Source organism: Elephas maximus, chromosome 11 (genome assembly GCF_024166365.1).
Source record: "Elephas maximus indicus isolate mEleMax1 chromosome 11, mEleMax1 primary haplotype, whole genome shotgun sequence".
Lineage (NCBI taxonomy): Eukaryota > Metazoa > Chordata > Mammalia > Proboscidea > Elephantidae > Elephas > Elephas maximus.
This window is the reverse complement of record NC_064829.1, coordinates 9,967,225-9,986,744: the sequence shown is the minus strand read 5'-3', so window position 1 is coordinate 9,986,744 and position 19,520 is coordinate 9,967,225. Positions and strand designations below refer to the sequence as shown.

Sequence of the window (19,520 nt, the reverse complement as noted above, 5' to 3'; positions counted from 1 at the left end):
TGAATGAATGGAACTGGGGAACCCAGGATGGAGAGGGGGAGAGTACTGACACTTCGCAGAGATTGCAACCAATGTCATGAAACAATTTGTGTATAAATTTTGAATGAGAAGCTGATTTTCTCTGTAAACTTTCACCTAAAGCACAATAAAAAAAAAAAAAGTTTAAAAAAAGAATATAAGTCATCCTAGGAATGAAGTAGTCCAAACTTAGTTGATAGCTAGGAGTAATGAGTAAAGGAAAAAACTTTTTTTTTTTTTTTTTTGTAGATTACAATATTCAAGATACTTGGCTGGTTTTTTAATCAATGAAGATATAAGGAAAAAGTAGGGAAACAGCGATTATTGTTTTTCTTGACTCCATTATGGCCCACTGAACTAGCAAGCTTAAACAAAACAAGTGTAAAGGATCTAAACGTGGTTTCTGATGCCCTAGGTGGTGGAGAGAAGGAAAGAAGGAAGACTAATCCTTGGGCTGTGACAGAAAGGAGTCACCCTGAGGGCCACGGGTGAAGGCGATGTGCAGTCGCATTTCTGTCGTATGAATATGGGTGAATTACATGTTTCTGAGCAGAGGCCAAGTTTATAGTCGGTACTATAAACTATGGGTACATGTGGAGCTCATCTTTGCACTCTCCAATTGACTTGTAAGGCATGTTCAGGGACACAAAGCTGTACATGTGTTGAGGCATGTGTATGGGCATGAAGAAGTAACATAATTGCTAATACGGGCCCAGAAAAGACCTAAGCTATTGAACTAGTACATCCGCTACAATTTGATCTTCTCCAGAGTTTTATAGAATATTATCTTAGTCATCTAGTGCTGCTATAACGGAAAGACCACAAGTGGATGGCTTTAACAAAGAGAAACTTATTCTTCACAGTAAAATAGCCTAAAAGTCAAAATTCAGGATGTCAACTCCAGGGGAAAGCTTTCTCTGTTGGCCTTCTCATCAATCTTCCCCCAGACTAGAAGCTTCCTCGCACAGGGACCCCAGTTCCAAAGGATGCACTCTGCTCCTGGCACTGCTTTCTTGGTGGTATGAGTTCCCCCTGTCTCTCTGCTTGCTCCTTTCTTTTATACCTCAAGAGATTGCCTCAAGACACAATCCAATCTTGTAGAATGAGTCTTGCCTCACTAACATCATAGAGGCAGGATTTAGAAGATGTAGGAAAATCACACAATACAGCCCAGGGAAATTGATACACACATTTTGGGGGGACATAACTCAATCCATGACAAATATGCAAGCTTGCAATCACCCGAGTATTTATGAACCTCAGTGCTTCCCCACTGATATTACCAATTTGGCTGTTGACGACTACGGCTGGGGAATCTTTAGGCAAAGCATAGAACATGAGAAGAGGGGAGGAAGGAAAAACCAGCTGGCAATAGATAAATACTTCTCTTCCTACAGGCTTCCAGCCACCTTCTGGTCAGGGCAATGAGGAGCCATTTGGAGCCAAAAGGGAGCAGGAGTCATTGTGTTGTGTAAGAAAATCCCAGGGCACTGGAGTCACCACTCGAGACAGTCCATAGCATCTTGTCCCTGGGCACATACAAAGGATGACCCTTGCTGTCCCTTGGCTTGGAATAACCTCCACTGTATTTCTACATTGCCTCCAAATTGCAGTCTTTGAGAAAAGCGTCAGGGTGGCAGGGCTACTGAATGGCATGGCAGGTCACGCTTTGTTCATTGACATGGTGTATCCTGGCCCCTGAGCAATTTCAGGCCTTCAGGAAGGTCAGTCTGGAGTATTCTGGTTTTTACTTTTTTACATAATTTGCATAAATAAATTACGTCGTTTTATGTGTTCAGATCCATTTCCACTATTCAAAACAAGGTGTAAACTTTTCTATCATCCCAGAAATGTCCCTCGTGCCCTTTGCTGTCAGCCCTCCTCCAGTCAATCACTTTCTGACTTGTTGCTATGTATTATTTTTTTTTAATTGAGGCTATAATTACATATAGTAAAATGCATAGTGCTTAGGTATACATACAGTTTGTGAGTTTTGACAAATACCTATACATACCCATGCCACCAACACCCTAATCAAGATCTAGATCTTTACAGAAGAGGCAAGTGGGTAGAGAAAGGTTCATTAGTGGTTGCCGGGGGCAGGGGAGGGGGAAATGGGGAGTTATTACTTAAGGGGTACCAAGTTTCTGTTTGGGGTGACGAAAAACTTTTGGAAATAGTGGGATGGTTGTACGGCATGGTGAATGTCACGAATTTTACATTTAAAAATGACTAAAATGGCAAATTTTTTGTTACATGTATTTTACCAGGATAAAATTTTTTTTTTTAATCTAGATCTTTTCCATAACTCTAGAAGTTCCCTTGTATCCCTTTCCAGTCTATACCACCCTTACTTCAGGGTAGCTACTATTCTGATCTCCCTAGTAGATCATTTTGTCTGCTCTTGAGCTTCACATAAATGGAATCATGCAAGGTGTGCTCTTCGATGTCTGGCTTCTTTCACTGAGCTGTATTATCAATTTGCATTTGATGACTCTGGCTGGGGAATCTTTATGCAAAGCATAGAACAGGAGAAGAGGGACTGTTGGAGTTGGGGGGAGGAAAAATCAGCTGGCCATCTGGGTATCTTGGCTGCATACCTTTTCTAGGTTTGTTGGTCCCCTGGGGCATTTTGTATCTACTGTCACCTGGTGGCTGGCAATAGATAAATATCTCGTCTCTTCCTACAGGCTTCATTCAGGGTAATATTTTTAAGATCCATCCATGTTGCTGTGTACAGCAATAGTTTTTTCCTTTTTTTTTGTACAAATACACCAAAATTTGTTTATCCGTTCTGTTAATGGAGTTAGAGTTATTTCCAGTTTTTGGTTATTATTAGTAAAGACGCTATAAACATTCTTTTTGTGAACAAATGTTTCATTTCTCTCGGGTAAAATACCCAGGAGTAGAATTGCTAAAGGGTAAATGTAGAAGCCCTGGTGGCGCAGTGGTTAAGCACTCGGCTGCTAACCAAAAGGTCTGTGGCTTGAACTCACCAGCCACTCTGCAGGAGAAAGATGTGGCAGTCTGCTTCCATGGAAGTTACAACCTTGGAAACCCTGTGGGGCAGGTCTAGTCTTTCCTATAGGGTTACTACAGTCCGACTTGTTGGCAGCAGGTTTGGTTTTTTTGGGATAAATGTATGCTTCACTCTAAAAAAAAAAAAAAAAAAACTGCCAGAGTCATCCAAAGTGGTTATAACATTTCACACTCATACTAATTATTTTTAATGAAAGTATCTTTTACATATGGTAAAGTTCATTAAATATACACTTCTGCACATTTTGACAAGCTCATCAAGTTGTGTAACCATCCCTCCACCACCACGATCAGGACATACAAGTCCATCAACCCCCAGATTCCCCAGTCCCTCGGTAGTCACCCTCCTCCTCCCCACCACCAGTTCCTGGTTACCACTGATGTTTTCTGTTCTCATATTTTTGCCTTTTCTGGAATGTCCTGTAAATGGAATTATATAGTATATAGTCTTTTGAATGAGGCTTCTTTTGCTTAGCATGATGAATTTGCGGTTCATAAAATTAATGTTTTACGTAGTTCATTCCTTCTTGTTGCTGCAGAGTATTCCAGTTGAGGCACATTTGAGATGTTTCCAGTTTAGGGCTGTTATGAATACAGCTGCTGTAAACACTCATGTACAAGTTTTTGTGTGAACACAGTCTTATTGCACTTGGGTAAATACCCAGAAGCAGGATGGCTGGGTTGTATGATTGTGTGTGTAATTTTATAAGAAACTGCCAAACTCGTCCAATTTGCATTCCCAGCAACACTGCATGAGAGTTCCAGTTGCTCTGCATCCTTGGTAGCACTTATTGTCATTAGTTTTTGTTTTTTTTAATTTTACATATCCTAATAGGTTTTAAGGAAACCCTTGTGGAGTAGTGGTTAAGTGCTACGGCTGCTAACCAAAGGGTCGGCAGTTCGAATCCGCCAGGCGCTTCTTGGAAACTCTATGGGGTAGTTCTACTCTGTCCTATAGGGTCGCCATGAGTCAGAATCAACTCGATGGCACTGGGTTTGGTTTTGGGGTTAATAGGTTTTAATGGTGCACTGGTAGTGCAATGGTTAAGAGCTCAGCTGCTAACCAAAAGGTCGGCAGTTCAAATCCACTAGCCACTCCTTGGAAACGCTATGGGGCAGCTCTACTCTGTCCTACAGGGTCACTGTGAGTCAGAAGCAACTTGACAACAATGGATTTGGTTTGGTTTTTTAAGAAGGTTTTAATTGGTACTTCTCTAATAATAAGGTTGCCCATCTTTTTAACATGCTTATTTGCATCCAGTTATCTCCTTTATTGAAGTATCTCTTCAAATCTTTTGTCCATTTTTAATTGAGTTGTTTTCTTATCATTGAGTTTTGAGAGTTCTTTATATACTCTGCATACAAGTCTGTTTATCAGATATTCAATTTACAAATATTTTCTCCAAATCTACAGCTTGTCTTTTCATTCTAACAATGACTTTCAAAGAGCAAATGTTCTTAATTTTGGTTAAGTTCAACTTACCAATTTTTTCTTTTATGGGTTGTGATTTTGATGTAACTAAGAGATCTTTGCCTAATCCAAGATCAAAAATATTTTTCTCTTATTTTTTGTTCTAGAATATTTAGTTTTAGATTTTATATATTGAGTACATTACTTTCATCAATGTTTAGTAGTTTTCAGAGCCCAAATTTTGCACATATTTTGTTAATTTCTACCCAAGTATTTCATGTTTTTTAGTACTACTGTAAATGATACTGTGTTTTTTGTTTCAATTTTGAATTATTCCCACCACCCATCCAACAGTTTTTTTGTACTGTGGTGGCTTGCGTGTTGCTATGATGCTAGAAGCTAGAAGCTATACCACTGGCATTTCAAACAACAGCAGTGTCACCCACAGTGGACAGGTTACAACAGAGCTTCCAGACTAGGAAGAAGGCTTGACAATCTACTTTGGAAAATTGGCCAATGAAAACCCTACAGATCACAACAGAACAGTGTCCGATATAGCGCTGGAAGATAGCATCGATAGGCAACTGCCAGAAGTTCAAGCCAGATTCAGAAGAAGACGTGGAACAAGGAATATAATTGCTGATGTGGTACGGATCCTGGCCAAAAGCAGAGAGCACCAGAAAGATGTTTACCTGTGTTTTATCAACTACGTGAAGGCATTCAATTGTTTGGATCATAACAAATGGTGGATAACATTAATAAGAATAGGAATTCCAGAACACTTAATTGTGCCCATGAGAACGTGTATATGGATCAAGAGGCAGTCGTTCAAACAGATAAAGGGGATACTCCATGGTTTAAAATTCGACGGGGCTGTATCATTTTACCTTACTTATTCAATCTGTATTAAAAAAAAAAAAAAAAAAAACAGTGTCGTCGAGTCGATTCTGACTCATAGTGACCCTATATGACAGAGTAGAATAATTCCAGGAGCTGAACTATGTGAAGAAGAATGCACCAGGATCGGGGGAAGATGCATTAACAACCTGCAATATGCAGATGGCCACAGCTTTGCCTGATGAAAATGAAGATGACTTGAAGCACTTAATGATGAAGGACAAAGGTTCAGTATGGATTACACCTGCACGTGAAAGAAAAGGAAAATCCTCACAACTGGACCAATAAACAACATTATGATACATGAAGAAAAACTTGAAATTGTCAACAAATTCATTCTACTTGGATCTACAAACAATGTCTGTGGAAGGAGCAAACACCCAAACAATGTATTGCATGAGGCACATCTACTGCAAAAGACCTCTTTAAAGTTTTAAAAAGCAAAGATGTTACTTTGATGACTAAGGTGCTCCCCACCCAAGTCATGGTCTTTTCAATCACCACATAAGCGTGTGGAAGCTGGACAATGAAAAAGGAAGACAGAAGAAGAATTGATGCTTTGAGTTGTGATGTGGTCAAAAGGTATTGAATATAATGTGGGCTGTCAGAAGAACGAACAAGTCAGTCTTAGAAAAAATACAACCAGAATGTTCCTTAGGTGAAAGGATGGTGAGATTTCGGCTCCCTGACTTTGGATACATTGTTAGGAAAGACCAACAACTAGAAAAGGACATCATAGTTGTTCAGTGAAAATGAGGGAAGCCCTTGATGAGATGGATTGACACAACAGCAACAACAATGGGCTCAAACACCAACGATCGTTAAGATGGCACGGGACCAGGCAACATTTCCTTTTGTTATACACAAGGTAACCATGAGACGGATCCGACTCAGTAACAGCTAACAGCAACAGTATGTAGAAATACCATTGATTTTTGTATATTGGCCTTGCATTTTGGGACCTGGCCGTACTCACTTAATTCTTTCTAGTAGTTTTTTTTGTAGATTCTTTAAGTATTGTCATCGCAAATAGTGAAGTTTGATTTCTCCTCTTCCAATCTATACACCTCTTTTTTTTCTTTTTTTTGTTGTTTGTTTTTTGCACTGCCTGGCACCTCCAGTTTAATAGGAGTGGTGAGAGTGAACATCCTTGCTTCGTTTCCAGTCTTGCGAGGAAAGCATTCACTCTTTCACTGTAAGTATAATGTCAGCTTAGGTTTTTTTATTGCGATATAATTCAGGTACTATCGAAGTTACCGTTTTAGTTTATAATTCAGTGGTTTTAGTATATTTACAAGGCTGTGCAGCCATCGTTTGGGTTGTTTCCACTTTGTAGCTATTATAAATAATTCTGCTGTGAATGTTTGAGTACAGGTTTTTGTATGCATGTATGTTTTTACTTCTTCAAGAGTGAAATGAGTAAACTGAAGATTGAATGTCACTTGGGAGTCGAATTGCTGAATCACATGTTCTATGTTTAACTTTTTAAAGAACTGCCACACTGTTTTCCCCAGTGGCTGCACGATTTTATAGTCCCACCAGCAATGGATGAGGGTTCCACTTTCTCCACATACTTGCCAACACTTGTTATTTTCCTTTATTTTTATTTTATGAGAGCCACTCTAGTGGGTGTGAAGTAGTGTATCATTGTGGTTTTTATTTATATTTCCCTAATGACAAATGATGTTGAGCATCTTATGCATATTGGTCATTTGTGTATTTTCTTTGGAGAAATGTCTATTCAAGCCTTTTGCCCGTCGCCTAATTGGGTTGTTTGTCTTTTTGTTGTTGAGTTGTAAGAGTTCTTTATATATTCTGGATAGGAAACCTTATCAGATATATAGTTCCCAAATATTTTCCCTCATTCTGTAGGTTGTCTCTTCACTTTGTTGATAAACTCCTTTGAAGAACAAAGTGATTAATTTTGATGAGGTCCAATTTATCTAGTTTTGTCTTTTGTTGCTTATGCTTTGGTGTCATATATAACAATCTATTGTCAAAAACAAGATCATGGAGTTTTACCCCTACGTTTTCTTCTAAGAGTTTTGTTGTTTTAGTTCTTATATTAGGTCATTGATCCATTCTGAGTTAGTTTTCATACGTGGTATGAGGTAGGCATCCAACTTTATTCTTTTGCATGTGGAGATCCAGTTGTCCCAGCATCTGTTGTTTAAGATACTATTCTTTCCCCCATTGAATGGACTTGGCACCCTTGTTGAAAATTGACATAGATGTGTGGGTTTATTTTTGGACTCTCAATTCTATCCCATTGGCCTATATGTCTATCACTACACCAGTAACCTGGTGGTACAGTGGTTAAGCATTTGGCTGCTAACCAAAAGGTCAGCAGTTTGAGTCCACCAGCCACTCCTTGGAAACCCTATGGGGCGGTTCTACTCTGTCCTATAGGGCTGCAATGAGTCAGAATCAACTCAGTGGTAAAGGGTTTGGTTTCTTGGTTTCTTTATACCAGTACAGACTGTTTTGATTACTGTCACTTTCCAGGGCCCCTTGCAATTGCATACAAATTTGAGGTTTGGCTTTCCCATTTTTGCAAAAAATGCTGTTAGAATTTTGATAGGGGTTGAGCTGAATCTGTAGTTTACTTTAGGTAGTATTGACATCTTAACAGTATTAGGTCTTCCAGCCCATGAACATGGGATGTCTTTCCCTTTATTTAGGTCTTCTTTAATTTCTCTCAGCAATGTTTTATAGTTTTCAGTGTACAAGTCTTTCACCTCCCTGTTTTAATTTATTCCTAGGTATTTTTAAAATTCTCTTATAAATGTAATTGTTTTCTTAATTTCCTTTCCAGATTGCCCATTGCTGGTGTATATAAACACAAATGCTTTTTGTGTGTTGATCTTATACCCTGTAACTTTGCTGAATTCATTTATTAGCTCTAATGGCTTCCTTGTGGATTCTTTGGGATTTTCTATGTATAGGATTATGTCATCTGCAAAAAGGGATAGTTTTTCTTCCTCCTCGATTTAGATGACTTCATTTTTCTTGCTTAATTGCTTTAGTTAGAACTTCCAATACTATGTTGAGTAGCAGTGGTATACATCTTTTAAGTGTATATAATGGTGTTTTAAGTTCACACACAAGGAGAAGTGGGTAAACTTCTTTTTTCTTTTCTCTTTTTGGGAATATTAATCGACCTATCCATCAGATTCTTTATACCAAACAAGAGTCAGAAACTGCAAATTAAATAGGAAAGATGTGGAGGGCTCAGGAAGACAATAATTATTACCATGTAGTTTTAAAGCAAAAAATACATTGCTTTTAGCATGTTAAGAGTGAATATCATCTGTAGACAACTTTTATTAGTGAGTTTCTGAGTTGTTGTTTTTCTCTCTCTCTTTCCTTTACAAATTGGCTGTAATTATAAGCTGGAAAGGTTGGAAATGCCTGTCTCTGGCCAGTCCTGGATGTCACATAACAATAGAGAGGTTTCAGACAATGTTAGAAAATTTCGTTTTTATGAAAGCTTCTCCTTTTCTGAATTCCTGGCTGTAGAATCCCAGTACATCATTTAATGAATGTGCTTATGAATTCACAGAGTGAACAAGCTTGAAACACATGCTCCATTTATTGCTCTAATATGATCCCTCCTGAAATGCCAAAAGGATGCCCTTTCAAACAAGTTCTTTTTGTTCTGGCCCCAGTCTACAGTCAGAGCTCGGTCTGTCCCACCTAAAAAGGATGGTCAGCTCCAAGAGCCACTACCCGTCACAGAAACCCACTGCAGTTGCACACCCTGAGCACTCACCTCCAGGCCAAGGAGGCTGACGTCCCCAGGGGCCTTGTCCCTTCAGAAGGTGAGTTCTCATCAGGCCTCAGGCCTCAGGGGTGGGCCAGCCCAGGGTTACTAACCCCTACTCAGCCTAGGACTGTGAGCCGTGCCAAGGGACAGGGCTGAGCAACCATTTGTGGGTTTCAATTGGAGACACCCAACCTGACAGGGTAAAACACAGGGACGTTCCCAAAGAGTAAAAGTGGAGGCCCCAGGGAGCGCAGAGGAAAGCTTTCCAGCGGGAAGGCAGAAGAGGCAAAGGTGCAGAGATACAGGAAGGAAGGTGCATCTCTACTTCCAGAAAGAGCCAGAGTGTGAACCAAGTCCATAATAGAGCCAGCTGTGACCCATCACCTCTCCCGTAGCCTCCTCTTCGTCAATTTTGTATCAGACTCAGAGCTATAAACCGACTGAGAAGATAAAACACATAAAAGTAGTGTTGATGTTTGCCAGAATCGATTTTCTGAACTGAAATAAACGGATCAAAAGTAATGATACAGATTACCAGATGGCTATCCAAAGAGGAAATAACTTATACTCCACCAGCAGTAAGAGAATAAGTTCCCATTTCATTGCACCCTCACCAGTACCGAGTGGTTTCTTGTTAGAAGTCTTTACTGAAGTACAGGAGAAAGGTGCTATCAAGCTTGTTTTAATTTGTATTTATATTCCTTTGGTCACTTGTAAGCTTGGACATTTTCCCACAAGCCACTTGTTTTCCCATTTTTGAAAACTATTTCTTTACGTACTTTGAAGAGGTAAGCTTCGAACTAAGCTTTTCTTATTGTTGTTAAAAGTACACACAACAAAACATACACCAATTCAACTATTTCTACATACACAATTCAATGGCATTGATTATATTCTTAAAGTTGTGCAAACTTTCTAGCCTGCATTGTCCAAATTGCCCCTCCCTCATGAACTCACTGACCCCTAAGCTTTCTGTCTAACCTTTCAGTTGCTGTTGTCAATTTGATCCTACAGAGATAGCTCTTCAAAAGGCAGACATTTAACTAACCTATTGTTTGGTTTTAAGAAGACTTCAGGGGATATTTCTGGTTTAAGGTTTGAAGGTTATCTGGGGGGGAGGGGTGGTTCATTCAGCCTCAGTGGCTCCAAAAAGTCTGGATTCCATGAGAATTTGGAGTTCCGTTTCATATCTTTCCCTCTTTTGATCAGAATTCTTCTATAGAATCTTTGATCGAAGCATTCGGTAATGGTAGATTGGTACCTTCCAGTTCTGGTCTCATGCATGGCGAGTGAGGCATTTGTTCATGGAATCAGTTAGGCATGCATTCCATTTCCTCCTCCTGTTCCTGGCTCTCCCTCTTCCTTTGCTGCTCCAGGTTAATAGAGACCAATTATTGTACCTTGGATGGCCCCTGGCAAGCTTTCAAGACCTTGAAATAAATTTAGAAGGAGGATATTAAAAAAAAAAAAAAAAGCCACATTGGAGTCAATTCAGTTCATTGCAGCTCCATGTATGTCAGAGTAGAACTGTGCTCCAAAGAATTTTTAATGGCTGATTTTTCAGAAATAGATTGCCAGGCCTTTCTTCCTAGTTTGTCTTAGCCTGGAAGCTCCACTGAAACCTGTTCAGCATCGTAGCAACACACAATCTACTACTGACAGGCAGGTGGTAGCTGCACATGAAATGCAGTGGCTGGGAATGGTCTCTTGCATGGAAGGCGAGAATTCTACCACTGAACCACTACTGCCCCAGATGTATTACACATGTAGTTAAAATCTTATTAAAACATTTTTTGAAGATCAGGACACTTTTTAGGGAAAGTTCCTTGTGTTGACACGGGCACAGCTCACTGCCTAGGATAGGGTTCTGCTTCACCCTCTGCCCAGAAGGAGGGCCATGGCGGCCTTCACCCTGCAATAAGCATGGAGTAAGGCTGCTTTGAGCACTTTCTTTAGAGAGAAAATTCTAGATTGAAGTCAGCAGAAAAGAACATCACCTTTGTTCCTATATTTGAAAAGAAAACAAACATCCAACCCAGCAACAGCAACAGCCAGTAAACACAGCTGCCGGGCAGCTGCCCAGAGGTTTCCCAAGTGGAAGGACAGAGGTGCCTTTATGACCTGATCCTCTCACCCAAACAGGGTTTCTCAGCCTGGGGCTCACGGAAGCCCCTGAAGTGTTTGCACAACATCGGCAGGTTACAGGAGTCTTTCTGGAGAGAGGGTCTATAGCTTTCCTCAGATTTTTTAGGGACCTTGAACCTCAAAAGGTTAAGAACCTGTTAAAGATTAATGAGGCATTGGGGCCTCATAAATATCTTTAAAAAAAAAATAGGCATGATAAATATCATAGGCATGATATTTTTCGTTCCAGAATTAAAACGCTCTTTTTCTTTTAATGTAGTTGGAGAAATAATCGTCTAGACTGAGGACTCCTTGTGCAACAACATTTTATGATTAACAACGTCCTCCTCTGAATGTATCACAGCTACGTCTCAGACAGACTGGGTGACTGTCAGGCTCTCATGCCCTTTCAGGTGCTCATCAAACAGCGGAACTGCACAGTGTTAAATGGCAATGCCCCATCTGCTGCCCTACCCCTTCTGACTATAAACACTTTCATTAGAATCTCCCAATTTCTCTCTCCTAATTGCAATACCTGGTCTCACTAATTGCAATACCTGGTCTCACTAATCAACTAAAAAAAAAGACATCTTACTTGACCACTAGAAATGTTCCTCAATTTTGTGGAAATTCACCTCAAATTTTGGTTATTGCCCAAAAGCTGACTTTTGTTGTTCTTATTAGGTGGCATTGAGTTAGTTCCAACTCATAGCAACCCTATATACAACAGAAGAAAACATTGCCAGTCCTGCACCATCCTCACAATTGTTGTTATGCTTCAGCCCATCGTTGGAGCCAGTGTCGATCCATCTCATTGAGGGTCTTCCTCTTTTTTGCTGAACCTCCACTTTACCAAGCATGATGTCCTTCTCCAGGGACTGGTCCCTCTGATAACATGTCCAAAGTATGTGAGATGAAGTCTTTCCATCCTCACTTCTAAAGGAGCATTCTGGCTGTACTTCTTCTGAGACAAGATTTGTTCATTCTTCTGGCAATCCATGGTATATTCAATATTCTTCGCCAACACCATAATTCAAAAGCGTCAGTTCTTCTTTGGTCTTCCTCATCCATTGCCCAGCTTTCAAATGCATATGAGGTGATTGAAAACGCCATGGCTTGGGTTATGCACACCTTAGACAAAGTGACATCTTTACTTTTTAATACTTTAAAGAGATCTTGCACAATGCAATGTGTCATTTGATTTCTTGACTGCTGTTTCCATGGGCGTTGATAAGGAACCAAGCAAAATGAAATCTTGCATGTAAGCTGGCCTTACACAGGCATAATTGTCTACATGTGTGACTTTGTTTCAAAGACACTAGAACCCAAAGCTGGCACTTGTGGAAATGCAGATGACCAGGCCATGCCTCTTGTCTGTGCCCCAACAATGCCTTTACCAGGTACTCCTGGGAGATGAAGCTTCTCATCAGAGTGGCATCCCTTTGATTTGCCTCTATTCACGTGTGTACACTTCAATTTTGAATGTCCCCCATTTAATTAATAGTGTGAGTCTGCTGACACACACCTCCATATCTATATACACGCTATTCCTGCTGCCTGGGATACTCTTGACTTTTTTCTAGAAAATTTCTTCATAGTGTCAAGACTCAGCTCCCCTCGGTAATCCTCCCAGGCCCTCTAGAGGGGAAAACAGGTGCTTTTGCCCCCCTTCTCCCATAGCGTCCTGCATTGTAATTACTCTCCTTTTTTTTTTTTTTTGATCCTGTACTCACATCTGAAGACAAGCTCCTAAGGCGAGGCACCGCAGCTTACTCACCTTTGCAGCCCTGTTCCATCACAGAGCTGAGCCTAGCAGGCATAGGAAAGCCAGGTGAAGTGCAGGGAACCATTGTCAACCAAAAGGGTTAGCTGGGAAGGGTTTAATGAAGGGGCTGTTCATAGGGGTGTGGCCAGAGATAGCGGGATCACAAGGTGTGATGAGGCACCCAGGCCCTAGCAGCAGCAGGAGGTCTGAGAGGTGGGGTGGGGTTATCCTCACTCAAGCCTGTTGACAGCTGGGGCAGGAGCTGGAGCCAGAACTATAGAAAGTAGGGGGTGGGGGAGTGCCCCATTTCCTCTTTCTTCTTGCCTTCTGATCTCCAATCTTCACTTTCCTGCCAAATATATCTACAAAGCTAAACATACACCTACTCATGAGCCAGCAATCCCATTCCTAGGCATTAACCAAGAGAAAGCAGCACATACGTGCACCAGAAGACAGGTACAAAAATGTTCTTCCAGCCTCGCCTATTCCTAACAGCCAAATATCCATCAACAGCAGAATGGATGCATAAATGTCATGTGCCGCACAATGGAACGCAGCTAGGTAATAAAAGTGAGCAATCACTAATACATGCAGCTCCATGGGTGAATGCCACTGACACGGAGAGGGGAAATGAAGCCAGGCCCACAGGAGCACCACCTGCACAACTCCATTTATGTGGGGCTTTTGGTTACCTCGGTGTGAGGCATCAGAAGAGTGGCTTTCTCTGGCAGGCAGTGGAGGGGCCAGAGGGAGCCTATGGGTGGAAGGGGGAATTGCAAATATCTTGATCTGGGCAGCCTATGAACGAAAAATTCTGTGAATTTTACACTTAATACCTGTGCACTTCACCATGTGCATATTATTCTGCAATGCAATTGTTTTTAATTTAAAAAATCATATAGGCACACACATGTATTATATATATACATATACATTATGTGTATGTGTATATATATATATATCTGGCAGCGCCTCCCAGTAGTGGACTAATTGGATGCCAAATGGCAAGGAGCCTCTGATGCAGTTGTGGGGCTGGCCTCCTGGAGCACATGGCTTGGCAGAGAACAGATCCAGGAGGAAAGTAACTAACATGATGCTTTATAAATTTTTGCTGAATTGGTAATACCCTGGTATGAATGAATATATGGAATTTTTTCCTAACCACAGGCATTGTTGGAAAAAAAAAAAAAAAAACCAAACCCAGTGCCATCGAGTTGATTCCGACTCGTAGTGACCCTGTAGGACAGAGTAGAACTGCCCCATAGAGTTTCCAAGGAGCACCTGGCAGATTTAAACTGCCAACCCTTTGGTTAGCAGCCGTAACACTTAAGCACTATGCCACCAGGGTTTCCCATTGTTGGAAAGCAGTATGGAAATAGGAGCACACTGGGAACATTGGCTACGGCAGATAGTGGAGAAAGTGGAAGGAAACTCTGGCAGTTCTGCCGAAGATACCCTGGTTATGGGGTCAACAGTATTCACACTGGTGCCTTTCCAGGGCTCGGTTTCCTTATCAATACTATAATACAACCTATTGTTTAATAGTGACTGACAGCTTAAAGTGTATTTCAAATGCATGATCTCACTTTACCCTCATTGCATCTCATCAGGAATACATATCATCAGGATTGTTAGAGAAAAATCGAAACTCATTAAAAGAGAGAAAAGAAAGGAAACGAAAAAACCTACCCACCATCACAGAATTTGAAAGTAGCAAGGTCAGGGCTCAGACTTGGAGTCCTTTGGTTCATCCACCTGTTGCAAAAATGACAGCAATTGGATTAGACGGTTGCTGAAAATGAGTCAGAATCAACTTGACAGCAACTGGCAAAGTTCCATTGTGCTGTAAGCACCCTGTTCTCCATACAGGAGAAGGAATTTCTGTATTGGGGCTCACTCCTGGCTGGGCATTGACCTCGAGATGCCCCTCACCTTCATCATGTCCTCCTCACCTCACCCACATGGAGCACTGCGTGCAAGCGCTGGGCCCCATCATCTCTATCCTCACCTGATTTCACTCTCACACACCCTATGAAGAGGCAGTCTTCTTGTGCCCTTTTCAGGTGAGGCGCGAGGCTAGGGAGACATCAAATAACTCGTGTGAGGTCACCCAGCTAGAATGAGGTGAGGCACTCAAGGCTGTACTGTGATTGTAAGGCTCTGCCAATCACGGGCCAGGCCTCTGGGAGGAAGGGTGTGTTACCAGCTGTGGAGAGGAGGCAGCTGCTCCATCGGCAGCCATCCACACTCTGAGTGTTCAGGGCACCAGGCAGAAGACACGACACAGACATATAGGAACCATGTCACCAAAAGTCTATTGATGAAGTACAAAAACACTGGACTTCTAACCTTGGTTGTACTGGAACATAGTAGTTGCTGAATGAAGATTTATTGTATGACATTGAATGAGAATAAGGTTCATTTGTGTGAGAGAGAGAAGAAGGAACCTCTGGCACCTCTCCCAGCACAAGCCAGAGGCCTCTCCACCCAGATTGGGCGTGCCCGAGTTCTAGTCCATTTTCCTCTTGGCCACATGCTGTGCTTTGCAGCCAAGCCCTTTGGAGCACAGTGGGCCCCCCACCCCCACCCCCAGCAATGACACTCGCTCCCACTGTGCTGGTTCCCACTGACCGGCTCCCAAGCTCTAGCCCATTCTTCCAACAACCCACTCTCCCAACGGCCCACTCCACGTCATTTCGTTGCCTTGGTCCACAAGCCATCAGTTTCAGCATAATCTCAACTCCCACCGTGGACTTGCTCCCTCCTGGGTTTCTCGTCTCAGCTAGGGGCACCACTGTCTCTCCAGGCACCTTCTCTCACTTCTTATCCATCACCAAGTCCCCTGAAACGTCCCCTCACTCACCTCCGCTCAATCCCACTGCCAGGGCCCCAGTTCATGGCTGCCATCTCTTCTTGGGGTCACGTACAGTCTCCCCCCAGCCCAGTGCAGCCTCCCTACCACCCAGTGGTGTTGCACTATAGGTCTGCAGGGGGTGCAGACCACACAGGGCAGCCCTGTCAGAGGGGGTGACACCAAATGACTGTCTATAAAAATATCCCTGTAGTTATAACAAAAACATTTTTCATAAGCCCAGCTTAAACATATCAATATACCTATGAGGCTAAAACATCTATGCTGATTTACTTTGAACCTTCTAACATGCTCTGGTCAGAGCTGTCATTATCACCAATTACAATGGTGCTTCAAGTCACGTGGTTTTGTCTGCACACGCTACAAGTATGTGCTGTTGTTTCCATTGCTACAGCTGTTTTTATAGTCCTTGATTTTGTCGAGCTTTCCAGTGTTTTAGCTACAATATTGTGGTAATTAGTATTTGTGAACCTAAATCAATAACTTCTTTGAGAATGAAGTAGTAATTAAAGGAAATTAAGGAGTGATACATGGAAATTGCGATTTACAAGTAACATTAGTACAAAAAACATTACTAAGGATTCTGTATGGTCTTGTACAGGAGGAGGTCCATGGGAGGCATTGACATCATGAGTTATCACACTGGGTGACGCCAACCCTCGCGACACCACTGCCGCCACTCCCAGAGTCTGTATCTGAATAAGCGCCCCCCGCCCCCCGTCTTTGCCGGCCCCACACTGGCACTAGGAGCTTCCACTGGGCTCAGGGTCTGTGTGACTCCCTGTGGCCTGGCTGCTCACGTTCCCACTGCCTGCCTCCTCCAGAACCCCATGTCCCTGTCCCAGACTGCCCCGTGTGCCATCATCACCCTTCCTGCCTTTGCTCTCCTAAAAGCAACCCTGCTTCACACACTCACCCTGCAGGGCTCAGTCCCACTGCAGCTTCCTCCTGGACCTGCTGACACTCCAGGGACAGAGCTCACACCTTGTTCATTCACTTTGTGATCTGCATTCATCTAGTGAGCCAACATAGCACCCACGGTGCTCCAGGTCTTAGAAGTAAGTACCTGAATTGCACCTGTTGATTGGTTCTTGGAGTCTGAGAATCCCCTGTGATTCTGACCTTCACTGCTCCAGAACAGGTCTAGTGTGCTCCTGGCCCAGGCATTTGTGTAGAGCTGTATACATAAGATCTCAATAACTCTGGATTATTAGAGAGCTTGAATATAGATGGATAGTAGGACATAATTTTTATTTTCTTAGCATTGACAATGTTACTATGGTTATGTATGAGAATGTCCTTATTTTTTCAGAGATGCAAAGTTGAAGTACTTATTGTGGGGGGGGCATATCATTAATTTACTTTTAAATGGTTCAAATAAAAATACCGATAAATAACCAAAGCAAATATGTCAAAAATGTTAGCAGGTGCTGGGTGTAAGGACACTCATTGTACTCTTCTTTCTGTGTCTCTATGTTTGAAATTTTTCACAGTAAAAAGGTTTTTTAAAAGGTGTGTTGAATTGATTGGACCCATTTTTTCATCTATCAGATTGGAGGTGTCAGTGGGAGGGGCAGCTAATGGCCCCCTAAGGCTCCTCCCCAGCCCCAGTAGCTCTGGGCCCAGGAACACTCCCTCTTTGCAGCATAGTTCCCAGCAGGGTGAGTCTGGAAGGAAACCGCTTTTGGCTTCCAACACGTCTGCAAGTCAGATGAGGCCCTTTACGCCAGAGACTGTGAAGGTGAGGGAGGAAGTGTTTGTTTGTTCTGTGAGCTAAATTCAGGAAGAGGGCAGGCAAAAAAGGGCCAAATTTTAAATGATCCAGTAAATGTTCTACAACCAAGTTCAGCAAGGAGAAGCAAAGCAGAAAAAAGATCCCGGCACAGCAGTGCAGGTTATCAGTGATTTAGGTAACAAACCACTTGGCTGTGGGCAAGAGAGCATGCACTAGCGAATCTTTCTAACCCAGAGAGTTTATACTTTTTTAAAGACTTCAGCTATGTGACTGTCCCACCCCTTCATTAGCTCAGGAGCCCTCTGCTTCAGTTCTGTGATTGAGCGCCCTCCTGAATTCCTTGCCTCCCCCTGCTCCTGAGAGGTTAACACGTACCTAGCCGCATCTTCACTGACGCGCCTGCAAGCAGGTTGGAGATAGAAGTCCCCCTCAGCCATGGGTCGGTTTTTCTCCTCACTTTCTTTCTCGGAGAAGGCGCCTAAAAGACCGTTAATGCAATCCCAGTGGCTCCTTCTCACCTCCAGTTCTGAAATCCCTGCCGCCGGCTCGCACACGCCCATGGTAGGGCCAGGAGGCAGGTGAGCCGAAAGGAAGCGGCCCTTCTGCGAACCTGCTGGGCCGCTGAGTCACCTCCTCCGCTCTGCGAGGAACCCCGCGGGCTCCCTGCGACGAACAGGGCCTCCCGGAGCGCCGGCCACGGTGGGTCCCTGGGGCGCACGCCCTGGGCCTCACTCTCCGCACCTGGGGCACGCGTTTCAAGAGAAGACGCCCGCCTTCCCACAGCCCCAGTGATGCGGGACTGAGGAGCTCCCCGATCGCCCGGAGCCCAGCCTGACGTGTGCAAGTGGCCCGCGGAGCACGCTGGGTGGGGGGTCCTCAGTACGTTCTCTGCAGGAACGACCCGGAGGGCGCGGATCCGGAGGGCCCAGGTCCGGGGCAGCCTGCCAGGCCACCCGCCGCGGGCCGCCTTCACCCTCCCTGGTCACACGGCGGCCGGGGCGGGGCGGGACTGGGCCGGCGGTGCTTCTTAAGAAGCGGCGCCAGAGGCTGGGGTGACTTGCCCGGCCTGCGAAGTGGCATCGAGCGATGGAGACCGCCCGGGACTGCGCCGGAGTCCTGCTCAGGCAAGTGCCGCGCCCGCCGGCTCGGGGCCACAGCCGGGCCCCTCGCGCCGAGTCCCGGCTCCCACTCACCCAGCGCTCCTCACGCGCCGCGGTTCCCGCTGTCCCCCGCGGCCCCAGGTTCTCCGCCTCCGCCCCACCTGCCCAGTCCAAGCCCGCCGCATGTCCCCCGCCTCTTTGACCTGGCCGCAGGTGCCAGAAGCGGGACTGCCCAGGTGTGCGGGAGTCCGGGTAAGAGGTGACAGTGCGGGAGTGGCGGCATCTCTGGCCGAAGCCCTGGGGCGACACCTCCCGGTTCTCCAGCCGGCGCCTGGGGCTGGGCCGCTTCGCCCGCGTCGATAGGGGACGTTGAGGGGAGCGCTCCCCCGTGCCCAGGGCAAGCTGGGGCTCCGCGCCGCCTGGCTTTTGTTCCTGCGCGGGGTCGTCTCCGCAGCCTCACCGCCCCAAGCCATTCCTCGGTGGTAAAGTCCTAAAGCTCGGCTGTGGCAGCAGCTTTAAAGTGTGGGTTTAAGAGGGATACGGTGTTTCTCTGAAGGTCTTCAAGAAGTGCCTCCGAAGGAAGGGAGAGGCCGTTGAGTCCTTGGAAATGCAGGGGTCCGGGGAGACCGGTCCGTTTACGTAGTGCGGAGCGGAGGCGCGCCCTAGACAGCAGGGATAGAGAACAGAGTTACAGAACTGGCCCCATGTGTACACTTCTATGGTTGGGTTTTTCCAGGGAAGCTGTGTGTGAATGTTCAAGGCGAAGAAAACAGCTGCCAGAAAATAACGGTGA

The 19,520-nt window shown here is 44.1% G+C and overlaps 1 protein-coding gene and 1 long non-coding RNA gene across 5 annotated transcripts in view; one reads left to right on the top strand and one right to left on the bottom strand.

Annotated features, from left to right (window-relative positions):
* Positions 1-2,829: 2,829 nt before the first annotated feature.
* On the bottom strand, positions 2,830-18,416 carry LOC126085970 (uncharacterized). The gene is made up of 3 exons (XR_007519374.1): positions 18,003-18,416; positions 14,714-14,775; positions 2,830-3,170 (listed from the first exon to the last, which is right to left on the bottom strand). It is a non-coding gene; the product is annotated as an uncharacterized LOC126085970 (long non-coding RNA).
* CIDEA (cell death inducing DFFA like effector a) overlaps positions 9,027-19,520 on the top strand; it is a 44,584-nt gene continuing 34,090 nt past the window's right edge. The window contains exon 1 of one of the 4 annotated variants that reach the window (XM_049901883.1): positions 9,027-9,186. Coding sequence is in view for 1 of the 4 variants with exons in the window: in XM_049901882.1 (XP_049757839.1) it covers positions 18,714-18,751 (38 nt within the window). In the remaining 3 variants the exon portion in view is untranslated. Of the gene's footprint in view, positions 9,187-17,552; positions 17,634-17,781; positions 17,803-18,552; positions 18,752-19,520 lie in introns of those variants that run through there. The other 3 variants (XM_049901884.1, XM_049901885.1, XM_049901882.1) reach the window with 3 other exon arrangements.